Below are 12,787 nucleotides of genomic sequence, written 5' to 3'. Positions count from 1 at the left end.
TCCCACAGTATTCCAAGGGCTCCAGTGTTAGGGATGTATAACTGATGTTGATGGTAGATCACATTACTTAACAATACACTCTTTGAATCTCTTCAACGCCTTCTGCAGCATCAAAATTCCGGGGTGCTATGGAGCCATTCAAAAAATTGAACTTTTAGTGAGGCTGACGTTACGAATATTGCATTCATTAAGTATTGTTATTCTGTATCTGTCGGACTACATTTTATTTATGAAGGGGGATACATTTTGTGTGTAATAGAGGTGCAATTGGGCGACCCCGTATTTTGCTGACCCTGAATATCTACAGAGTGAGAAAACAATGACCCCTGCATACATATTTACAAATATTACTTTTATGGGAAAGACCAAATTTGTCAATAGCACAGTTTCCCTTCTCTGTGCAGTAAACTTGTAATGTGGTATGAACTGCGGGACAGACCTGGTGCATTTGTGGTTGTAGGCCATCTTTGAGTCTTCCGAGAAAATCACACCCCGAAAGACTGTCAATCCAGCTATGTCTTATACCTGTCGCTGAGCAACGTAGATCCTCTTTGGTAGCCGCGGCCCATGCAGGTGAGAGCGGTGGGCTGGGTGCAGGTGGACTTTGACAGACGATGGCGAGGACAAATTAAATAATGTATTCTCCCTCGTCATCGTCCTTCGAAATCCCCCCATCCGGCAACACCGCTCTCTGGGCTACCTAGAGTTACAGCTGCACCCAGCTTTTTAGGTCTCGCCTACGACGAACGCGCTGAAAGCGCGTTCTCGCAAGCGAGAACTGTAGCCGTCGTCTCAGCAGTCTGAAATGGTAGTAAGAAGCGCACGCAAAAGTGAAACTCACGCGGCAACATAATTAAAACATAATTATGGTAAAAGAAGACACACTTTGGGTTGTCGGCTGGGGAAAAGCCGTACTTTGGAATTTTCACTTCAGACATCCCTGAAAACCGTAAATTGAAGAAACGGTTCACAACCTCTTTCCTTCTTTCATTTAGTTGCTTCCCTGTGAAATGGATCCAAAAAAGAACATGCCCCGAGTGGTGTGCGTGCATGCGCCACAGCGAGACATGTGGTTTCAATTATCGCGCCCGTGCCTGGGCACGATAATTGAAACCACATGGCGGCTGTGCGCGTAATACACCAATAGGCCATGGGCGGAGCAATGCGCCCGCCTTGGGCTAATTGCGGGCTGTCTTTGTTACAAAGTCTCACGCAAAGGCCAATAGAGTGGGCCAAAAGGAAGAGCATACGCACAAGCGTGTGCGATTCCTAGGTCTGTTTTCAAACCCCCTACAAGAGGTCTCTCACTGCACAAGCAGTGCTGCGCACTGCAAGGCATGCGCGAGACCTAAAAATTAGCCGAGCTTACGACTACAGGATGATTTTAAAATTGATTTTTCTTAAGAGTAGTATACCTTTTAAACAAATTAGTGCCTTGATCCCATGTGTTTGTGCAGCTATTTAGTGGTCATGGCTTCAATGAATAGAACTAGGGTTACAGGTAAGTAATATTTACTAACAATTTTTTATTGCTGTATAGGTGCCAGTTCTATCCTTCTCTGTGAACTCCAGTGCAATATACGAGTGATTCAGGATGAAGATTATTTTCATGATCCTCAAAGCCATCGATAGTTTAGAACACTCTCCAGCTCCATTAAAAAGCATCAATTTGTAAAGTAGCAGACTGCTGTCTTTCTCATGCAAGATTCTGAGCATATTCATGTTACAAATTGACATACATGTTAAAAATGTACATGTATTCCATAAGCACCCGTGCTGTGCACTCAACAGCCAACCACAGTTGTTTGCTAGTAGTCACTGTCCTTATTTCAGAAAGTCACTTCCTATCGTTTCAGGAGTGAAAACACACTGTGCCCTGCATAGGTCTCTTCCATGTCTGCTGGTTTCCCAAACGATATAAATACTCGTTTTAGTTCTTTTTTTTCTACAGTGCTATGTTTGCCTTTAAGGAAGTGGGATTTTCATATGTAAATGTTTTACCTTTTCATTTTAGTTGGCTAGGTTTTCATTTTTTTCCCTTCACTGTGGAAAAAATTGTAAGCCCTCTTTTAAAAGTTTACCAGTGCACTTTTCTCAGGCTTAAGGGTTGTACTGCCCAATGTATTCTTTTCTAATTACATATAATTTCTTTATTGTTTTGCAGATTGAAGGTCAAGGACATGGAGCAGTTTTTGACTGTAAATGCTCCCCAGATGGTCAGCACTTTGCATGTACAGACTCGCATGGCCATCTTCTGATATTTGGATTTGGCTCCAGTAGCAAGTATGATAAGGTAGTATGAGAAGAAATCCTATATTCTATTTGTTTATCCCTGCGGCCTTTTGGGGTGTTAGACAGTATCCCAATTTAGACAAGATGATTTAACTCCTATGTATTAGTCGCTTTTCTTTTTGTAGCATTAATACATCTAATAAATAGGTACCCCAAATCTACTCCATCTTGGTTGGGAATGGCCTTAATCTGCCTACTACCTTGTGGGAGCACTGGATGGGTGATCTAGGGTAGTTGTCTGATGACCAAAAGAAAAATGCTAAGACTGTTGCTTGAGAAGTGGCAGGTTTACATTTATCTACTCTATGGGTCCAGTCTTTCCATTCAATTGCAAAGAATGATCTTAGTATGCATTCAATGGCTGATAAGAATTGCTTGATATACAACAAAATATTAATAGAACCATTTCTCGGCCTTGCCTCCCCGCCTCTCCTATTTCATGGATAGGATAGAAGTTTACTTAGTCTCTCCTGACCCTTTGTAGACTTCTTATGACTGTGGATGGCATTAAATGGAAGCCCCAGGCTGAGCGTCTTTCTGAGACTGTAGTAACTGTACCTGTGTACTAAAGATAATTGAAAGTACATGACGTTACCTGGGACACTGTAACTCCCTGAATTCTGATGTCCTATTCCATAAGAAAGATTCATCCCTGGTAACTAGGAGTCGTTCTCCCAAGGTACAGCTATTATTTGATTCAATAAGTCTTTTGTATCCCATACATAAAAAGCAAGGGTAGTAACTCAGTGCCAGATGAATGGCTGTCTATTCCAAGACTCTTTCTGTGAGAGCGCCGATCCCTCATGCAGTGGGACACCCTGGAGAAATCTCCCCTCTTTTATGAATCCTGGGAAGAAAATAAATGATAGGAGTTTTCGAAGTTTCCACATTGAGGTATCTGTATTTTTCCTTTGAATTAGAGGGTACTAAAGATGGTACTAAAGATTTCGCAGACAGTGACAAAGCAAAAGTTATAAGATTAAGTCATTTGTTAATTGCAGTACTAAACGTTGTGTTTATCTAGTAATTCGTGAATGTGGCTCCCAATATGTGGGATCCACAATTAGTAAATTGAAAAAAGACTGAGAGACCATACCAGGGCCATCAAAATCCCGTCAAACAATAGCCAATAGTATGTAATATAACAGGGAAAAATCTCCCCCATAACGTTTCTCGGAGTGGAACAGACGAGGTAGTAATTTACATTTGAAAATTAGATTGAGAGAAACTTTCGGGGTAGATTGCGGACATTTAACAAAGGTCTTAACAGTGATAGAGAGTTATGCACCATTTCATTATGTCACTTTAGGTGTACATACCTTCAGCATCAGACAGACGGAGAACTGATGATTTTAATTGTATTAAACCTCGGTCCCTGATACGTATTGTTTGTAAAGTTACAATATGTGCTATGGCTGACTGCTGTCCCCGGTGCTGTTCGCGATTGCCATGGAGCCCCTGGCAGCACTAATCCGACAGCATAATGTGGAGCGCGGTCTGAATTTCACTTCCACCCCTCATTGTCTCCATGCTTGCTGAAGATGTCATGGTCTAAGTCTGAGAACCTGTGCATAACCTAGCTGCCGTCCTGCTGGAGTTTATTCAATTTGGTCGACTGACTGGTATCATGGTGAATTGGGACACATTTGTGGCCTTCCCTTGACCCCTGCCATCCCTTTGCCTTGGACTTCCTTCTGATGTGGGCAGACTCTGTCGTCAAGTACCTGAGCATTTGGGCCAGGAGAGACACCACAGATCTCTGACAAGAAAATTACAATAGGTCCGTCACGTGGCTGGAAGCCCTGATCCATGCTGCCTTTTTGTTGGCTGGCTGGGGAATTGGCCATAGCCAAACTGTTCGTATTGCCCATTACCTTTTTGTGGAAAACCCAATGCCATTGGCTAGATCTTTCCTTGATTGTCTCAGATCCCTCCTAATAAAACTCGTTTGGTGGAGCAGACAGTCTAGACTGGCATGGAAGGTACTGACATTGCCATTTGCCAGGGTGATATCTGCACCCCTGATCAGTCCTGCCAGTGCACACAGGCACAGTTTGCATACTCATGGATCCATCCGGACCCGCATGCCTCGCACACAGCTGCTCCGGGCCAGAGTGTACAGGGTGTTAGCTGATATAACAGTGAATGGGACATCCCTGCTGATCACTAACTCACACAGTGCTACAACTACTTACGAAGGCATGTAGGTGTCCGGCATTCGGCGTTCAATGTGTAAATACGCAATGCTTTGTCTTCCTAAGACCCTTGAACTGTGTTCCCAATACCACTTATGATCTACAGTGAGTTCAGCTTCATTACTCTTACAATGTATGACCAATTGGTAGCTGGTCATTAGAAGAGTGCAACTTATGGGTGAAATACAATAAACACTCCAGGCAGTGCGGCACCTGTCCCTTAGCTGCCTATATTGGTTCAGTTATCTGGCTTTCTATTGGGGGCCCTATTCTTGAGACTGCCCCCTTTCGCTGGAGATATGATGCTTGCACCCGATAGCTCACCCGAGCACAATCTCTGAAGTAATAATGTACTTCCTACCATGTAATGTATATGAAGAATGTACTACTACTTGTTGTTTGATGTAAACATAAAATAACTAAAAACAAAAGATTTCACTTTTTCCAATTACAGGTAACTTATTACCATACTAAAACCTCTATTTGTTTGAAGTAGTATGATGTGAATGTACCACATATAAAATCATAATGTATTTGGATAAAGTGCTAGCAAGTAAAGGAACAATGTATTATTATGTAGAGATTGAAATATGTGTCAAGATGTAAGCCAGTAGCCACATTGCTGCCGGCTGGAGCATCTTAATACTATGTGGATTTTTAGGCTTTGACTCCTCAAACATGATTTACCTATTTAAAAATTAAGATTTTGGGGATTTGGTTGTTGGATTTCAGATACCATTTTATAAAGATTTTAGAACAACCCATGACGTAAATTTCCATGATTTCCCTGCCTGTAGATCTTTATTCAGAGGAGTTTTCTTTTTTCCAAATACTCATAATTTAACACCTCAGATTTCCTTTTCCAGGTCTTGCCTCCTAGACTTTTTTGGTGGGAATTCAAATTGAGTATGTGTAGTAAGCTGGCTTTCTATATAGCGTACCAAAATGAGGTACAATGTGCAGAAAGTCCGGGCGACTCTTGTTGGTTTACAGGGGCATGCCCCCAACATGCTCTATTTTGTGGTAGTGTGGTAAAGCAGTTTTAAGCTTTTCAGAGGAGATTGTTGAGCATTTTTTGTATACATAGTCATTAAATGAGACGCAAACAAAGACATTTGAGACCAATTTAGAAAAATAACATATTTTATGTTCATTTAGACACCACACTCATGGGAATCAGATCAGTACTTTTAAAGTTATCGTTTTTACAGAAAAACAGTAGCATAGCAAAAGCGGTCAGATGTGAGGCATGAGCTCAAACATAGTAATGTTATCCTATGTGAGAAACGTACACCTCATAGGTATACTTGCAGACGGTTGTTAGGGTTTGTCTCTTGGGCTTATGGTGCTTAGGGGCCAAGGTCCATAGAACCATCAGCAGTTTGGTTTGACCTGCTCTGGTTTGTCCGGGTGCACAGGTGCTGATCGTGATGGTAGCCTCTAATACTACATGGTAAAGCCAATGGGGAAATCTTTAACAAGAAAAAAGTTGCAAGTGGGGACTTGGAGAATAGTTTGGCAGAACTCAAAGAGGTGGCTCCGCTCTTGAGAGGGACTAGCAAGGGGGCGCTGTTGGTCAGCTTAGATGCAGAGGTGTTTTGTCAGGTCGGTCACTTTTGTTGGAGACTCTTGCTTCTTGTGGTCGACCTTGTGATGAGGGCAAACATGACAGCAGGGCCACTCTCTGCGCTGGCCTTCGTGATGCTGATGTCCCTCATCGGTATGTCGTTCATGGCAGGGTCGGTGTCTGTACTGGACACTTAAAAAGTCTTGGCTTCTACAAGGGCTCTGGTACCCAGGGTATTGGTGAAGGGCTCCTGGAGAGTCTAGCATTTTGAAACTCGCTGGGGAGACGGGGCTGTCCTCTGGGAACCTCGATGTCCTTCTCCTGGGGTGCTGCTTCCTCTGTGGACCTGGTGGTCAGCACAGCGGCATACTGGGCAGACATGGCCGGTGCCTGCAGACAAGTGACCTCTCCATTTCAAGTGAGATGCTGACTGGTTCCAAGGCTTTGGGAAGAGGCATAGCTGCTGGACGATTTGGGTCCTTGAAATTGTCGGAACAGCATCAGGCAGGCAGGGTCTGGTGCCATTTCCAGAGCTTGTCCACAGTTCATGTGTTCTCGGTGTAGGAGAGTAGGGTCTGCAATCCTATGATCACCCAGATTTTTGCTTTTTGCTTCACTGGTTTACGACTTTCCCTGGCTGTGGGCCTGCTAATCAGACCCACAGCCTAGCTGTTCTCTCTATTCCAAATTGTACCCAGGTACTGAATTGGCACTGGGCCCTCTCCAAGTCCCTGTACCCAGGGCAGAGGTGCACCCAGAAGTCTCCCAGGGGCTGCAGCATGTATTATGCCACCCCTGGGCTAACTAACTAAATAGACACAACTGGCTGCTTGACAGCTGGGGCAAGGTGGTGTAATCACCCTTTGCTTTAGATATAGTATACCTATATCTAAACCTAAAATGGGCACACAGATTTCCTATCAGTCACTCCTATGGCAGGCCTTAACAATCCTGAAGGCAGAGTGCTTGGAATCGTGTGAGATAGTGCTCTGGCATGAGCTGAGCCTGTCTGCGGCTTTCGGGATCTATCCCTTAGCCGTTTCCATGATAGCGTCAGACCATATACTTTTAAGTGCCTTATAATCCTCGCGGTTATGGTAACTTTGGTCTGACAATATCTAAACATGTCGTGTAAGGTGTCATACGCTTTGGAATACTACCCCCTCGCCAGTTCTGGCGACGGGGTAGCATTCCACCCCTCTAGAGGGAGAAGACATGTTGGTAGCCTGTAACCCCGGTTAAAGTTGGACATAGCCTCCAGCGAGGAGTGCTTGGACAAAGGGTTTCCTGTCAGGGGCGCTGCCAGCACCATCCCAGACAGGGTTTTGTGTATCCCAGGTAGGCAGGGCTATAGAGGAAGGTGACTGCAAGTGGCACCCCGGTGTTCACTGTGCATACTTTATATATATATATAGACCCTTGTTTTTAACACTGAGCACGATACACTTCTCTTCTATTTTTTGGAGCAAGAAACACAATTTGCACCCTGATTCCTTCACAGACGCGGGTCTTCGTGAGCATGAGACAACAGGTGACGCGGTTCCCTGCATTACAACCATTATACATATGATTATGGTTTGCCTCACGCATGTCTTGCACTTTCACCACCATAATGACATGTAGATGTGCACGGTATTTGAATCACAAATATTTATGCTAGACACACAATACCCGTGGATGGAAACCCACGATCACTACCGTGCACTTCTGTAATACTAAATTCTGCTAAAGCAAAATACACTATACATATGTTGTTTTATTTTATCAGCCCTGAAGAGTCGTGTTTTGTGAACACGACGAAACACGTGTCGGCTGTATGTGGATGCAATATACGTCCTGGAAAAGTTTAAGAACATAAAGATCTGTTGTTGTTTTCTTCTTCATTGTTATTACTGTTTTTTGTGTATTTACACTGCTTTGTGGTTGCGAGAGCATTGCTTCGATTCTCATCAATAGTCATAAGCATTAGAATATTCCCGCCTATGCGCGGGACCCCGGAAACAATATATTATATGTGCCCCACATATATATAGACATATATATATTTCTCTTCCAGGGGATCCTCATCAATAGTCATAAGCACTGAATATTCCCGCCCATGTGCGGGACCCCGGAAACAATATAAAAATATATATGTATAAAACACATATATCTCGCTCCACATATATGTATGTACATATATCATTTTTCTCACATCAATGCAGCCCCAAAACTGAGGCTAAACAATGCAAACACATATACATGAACTGCAATTAGTAAGGAATCAAAAAACACATTAGGTCAAAAAATCCTTGAACTTTGTGTTTTAATGAGTCAAACCACTCATAAATCCTGAAAAATTGCTTATAAATAGACATTGTTAGCCCTCAGGCTGCATTGCAAAACAATATCATAGAAAATGAAACCATTTTCACAATAACTGGCACCGTGCCTTTAAGGCAGCCATGACCCCAGGCTTCCCATCATGCCTCAGGGGTGACAGTTAGGTCAGTTGTTCTTTCCGGCTCCTTCAGTCAGGACCCTGGTGAAACGGCTCCTTTTCTTTTTGACTTTCTGTCAAAAAATATTCAGCTTTTACTAGAATTTTTGACTTCACTCGACGTCTTTTAGACATAGAGTGCTGTTTGAACACTTTTTGTGCTTAAAAAAGGTATTTTTCCTGTCAAAGATGCCTTCTCTCTTCAACAACTGTCCTTCATGTGGAAGGAAAAAGGCAAAGACTGACTCTCATTCAGTCTGTATCCTGTGCCTACCAGACTCTCATTCCTCTAAAACCTGTGAACACTGCCAGGTTTTATCTTCCAGGACTCTTAAGGATCGAGAGAGGATTAGAGCTTATGGGCTTTCTGAGAGAGGAAGATCTCCCAAGAAGCAGAAAAGTCGGAAGACGCGGTCGACGTCGAGAGGAGCCCCGACTGGTTCACATTCGACGTCGGGATCGGCGTTGGAGAAGCAGTCGACGGCGACGAAGAAGATGTCTTCAGCGTCTACATCGAAGGTACCTCCGCTTCAGTCAGCGTCGAGGGACAGGTCGCCGTCGAAGCGGAAGAGCTCGACGGCGAGCCGTGTGACGTCGAAACAGCATCGTCATGCTGTGACGTCGAGGCATTCTCCGTCGACGTCGGTCCATCGACGCTCGACGTCGAGCCATCCTCCGTCGACGACTAGCCATGGTCGTTCGACGTCGAGGGAGCCTCTGTCGACACATCATCGGTCGACGTCGATGCAGCCAACGTCGACGCCTGGACGAGAGCGTTCGACGTCGGAGCGGCATTTGGAGTCGAGGCACGCCCAGTCGCCATCAAGTCAACGGCGATCGGCGTCGAAACAGCCTCCATCGACGTCGAGCAGACAGCCTTCAACGTCGAAGGACAGCCATGGCCACCCGAGGTCGACGGAGAAATCACGGTCGACGTCGAGGGAGCGTCTTCCTGCTCGGCGCTCGGCGTCGATACAACCACCGTCGAGGGATCAACAAAGATCCAGGGAGAGAAGTTCTTCGCAAACAAAGAACTTTACTCCTACAAAATCAAAGGAGGTGGTTCGGGACAAGGGAAGTGCCTTGCTAGTCCAGACTCATGCCCTAGAGCCACAGTTGGGTTCTCCAGGTTCAGCATCGGCTGCGGAGGTGGAACAATCACCAGTGCAGGATCCCCCCGCCAAGAGACGGAGACTTGCAGAAGAAAGATCTCGCTCAAGGTCTCCCTCTGGATCTCTGGTGAGTCTTTCCTCATCATCCTCATCATCTCGGAGTGGCAGATCCTCGGATGGACGGAGCGGCGCATCTAATAGGGGGAGGTCCGAATCCCCTGCAAGATCGCAACAGGATCGAACGGAACGACCTCAACGGTCGCGTACACCTGAGAAGGATCCCATCCACAAGTCTCCTTCTGTTCATCTTTCCCCAAGGTGGAATAGACCTCTTCACCACTGGGCAGAGGACAAGGAGACGGCGGAGCGCCTAAAGCGATATCGAGACCAACCTCTTCGCAGAGAAAGGTCTCGTTCTAAACACTCAAGCAAGAGACATTCTCGTCACAGAGAGAGATCTCGTTCCAAGACGCGTTCTAGCAGAAGAACTAGGCCCAGGAGGACAAGTAGTTCTTAGAGTTCGTCGAGAACACGATCTCACAGGGATTACTCCCCGACTCTTACTAACAGTCCACGCTCAAGAGTGTCTCCAACTCAGGATATTTTCTCGTTCCAAGATATCTTGGGCAGGGGAGCCCTGAAACTGGGAGTACCGATGACAGCTCCACAAGTCAAGACGACTGTCATATTCGAAACCCTGCAACATAGATCAGCACCCAAACCGTTGTTGCCGTTGGTTCCGGGTATAATGGAACATGTGAATGAAGTCTTCCTCACTCCGGCAACGGTGAAGTCCGTTCCAGCGAGGATTCTCAAAAAGTATCGTCCTCCGGAAGAGGATCCTCTGTTCCTCAAAGCTGATCCCCCGCCAAATTCAGTGATCATTACGGCGGCAAGAAAATCCAATGCGGTGGCTTCCTCATCCACGGTACCTCCGGATAAGGATAGCAAGGTGCAGGACTCATGGGGGAGAAGGGTGTGTAACACCTCAGCCTCTTTCCTCAAGGTTTCTAACGCGGAAGCCCTGCTCGGCAGGTATGACAGGTCTCTGTGGGACTCACTTCAGAGATTTACCGCAAAGCTCCCTGAAGAAGACAGAAAGGACTTTGAGGAGGTTCTGATGGAGGGCAGTCAAGTCTCCAACCAGATTATAGGATCGGTAGCAGATGGGGTAACTCTGGCGGCACATGGCTATGTGCACGGAGTTACAGCAAGGAGAACATCTTGGTTACGCCTCACAGCATTAAAACCGGAGGCTCAAGCAAGAATCCTGAACCTTCCTTTTTCAGGCACATCTCTCTTTGGGGCAAGTGCGGATGAGGAAATGCAGCGGATGAAGACCGAGTTGGACACTCTCAAAGCGGTGGGACTCGAGAAGAAAAAGGAATTTAAGAAGAAATTCCGTTCGAACAACAAGGGTTATTCGAAGCAGAGGGTTCAAACCCCTCAATGGCAGAAAGGCCAGAACCAGCAGGGCCAGCAAAAGACACAGTACAAAGGCAAGGGCAATTCCAAGGGAAATGGAAATCAGCGCCAAGGCAACAACTTCAATAAAGCGCAGCAGAAGCAATGAGTCTTCACTTCCCCCAGCGCCGTTACCCACTCCAGTGGGGGGAAGCATTGCGCATCACAGGACAGAGTGGCAGGCCATCACCAAAGATCAATGGGTGTTGTCTATGCTGCAGAATGGGTACTGTCTTCGTTTCCATCGTCTACCTCCGCACGTTTCCCCGATGTCAACATCAAGTCACCAGCTACAAAGGTTAAAAGCAGAAGTAGCTACACTCCTCGAGAAAGAAGCCATCGAGAGAGTTCCGGTGTCCCAAAGGGGGAAAGGAGTGTACTCGAGGTATTTTCTGGTCAGAAAAAAGGGCCAGAAGGAAGAATACAGGCCCATTCTGGACTTGAGAACACTCAATCTGCATGTACGAAAAGAAAAGTTTCGCATGTTGGCGCTTCATCAGATATATCCACATCTCAGGCAGGGGGATTGGATGTGTTCGATGGACCTTCAAGATGCGTACTTCCATATTCCAATACGGCAAGATCACAGAAGATTCCTTCGGTTCCGGGTGGGGACCTCTCACTACCAGTTCAAAGTCCTCCCGTTTGGGTTGAAGTCGGCTCCCAGAGTGTTCACCAAGTGTGTCGCAGTGGTGGCGGCAGCTCTACGCCGCAGGGGAGTCTTCGTATACCCATACTTAGACGATTGGCTGTTGAAAGGTCCAACTCCAGGCAATGTAAGGAATCAATTCAAGACATGCATAGAACTTTGTCAACGTCTAGGTCTACATGTCAATTTCAACAAGTCTGTATCACAACCAACTCAGAGGATCCACTTCCTAGGAGCTCTGCTAGACTCCGAAGTAGGAAAAGTGTTTCCTTCGGAGGAGAGACAGTTTTCGATAGCCCTCAAGTGCCAACAAGTTCTTCTCCACAGGTCCCAGAAGGTGCGGAAGATAGCCTCGCTCTTGGGGTCGATGGCTTCCTGCATCTTCCTAGTGCCGAACGCCAGACTTCGGATGCATCCTCTTCAGCAGGATCTGGAGGACAAATGGGACCAACACTCAGATCAGTGGGACGATCGGATCACTTTGTCGGAGGTTGCTCAATCTTCCCTCCAGTGGTGGACAAAGAGACAGAACATGCAGATGGGGGTTCTCTTCTATCAACCGCCTCCAACACAAACGATCATCACAGATGCATCATTGCAAGGATGGGGAGCGCACATGGGACCCCTACAAGTGCAGGGTCTGTGGTCTCCCAAGGAAAGCACTTATCATATCAACTTGCTGGAGTTGAGAGCGGTTCACCTGGCTCTCAAAGCGTTCCTTCCCTCGCTTCAGGAGAAAATGATTCTAGTACAGACGGACAACACCACCACGATGTACTATTTAAACAAGCAGGGAGGAACACGCTCAAGGACTCTGTCTCTGGAAGCTCAGCGCATCTGGCATTGGCTTCTAGCTCGCAAGTTGTCTGTTCAGTCAGTCCACCTCCCAGGAGAGCAGAACGTGAGGGCGGACGCTCTAAGTCGGCACTTCGAAGACAGAGAAGACTGGGTTCTCAACGACGAAGTGCTAGATGACATTTTCCAGTCTTGGGGTCGTCCTTCAATAGATCTCTTCGCAGACGACGAAAA

General features: G+C 46.0%; 1 protein-coding gene across 2 annotated transcripts in view; it reads left to right on the top strand.

The window, feature by feature from the left end:
• Nucleotides 1–12,787, top strand: part of PHIP (PHIP subunit of CUL4-Ring ligase complex) — a 2,061,705-nt gene that overhangs the window by 343,945 nt on the left and 1,704,973 nt on the right. For both annotated transcript variants that reach the window (XM_078648101.1, XM_078648100.1), the window contains exon 16: nucleotides 2,165–2,293. In XM_078648101.1, the coding sequence (XP_078504227.1) occupies nucleotides 2,165–2,293 (129 nt within the window). The remainder of the gene's footprint in view (nucleotides 1–2,164; nucleotides 2,294–12,787) is intronic.

This window comes from Lissotriton helveticus, chromosome 6 (assembly GCF_964261635.1).
Source record: "Lissotriton helveticus chromosome 6, aLisHel1.1, whole genome shotgun sequence".
In the NCBI taxonomy this organism is placed as follows: Eukaryota; Metazoa; Chordata; class Amphibia; order Caudata; family Salamandridae; genus Lissotriton; species Lissotriton helveticus.
Note: the sequence above shows the minus strand (reverse complement) of the source record. Positions and strands in the feature narration are given on the sequence as shown.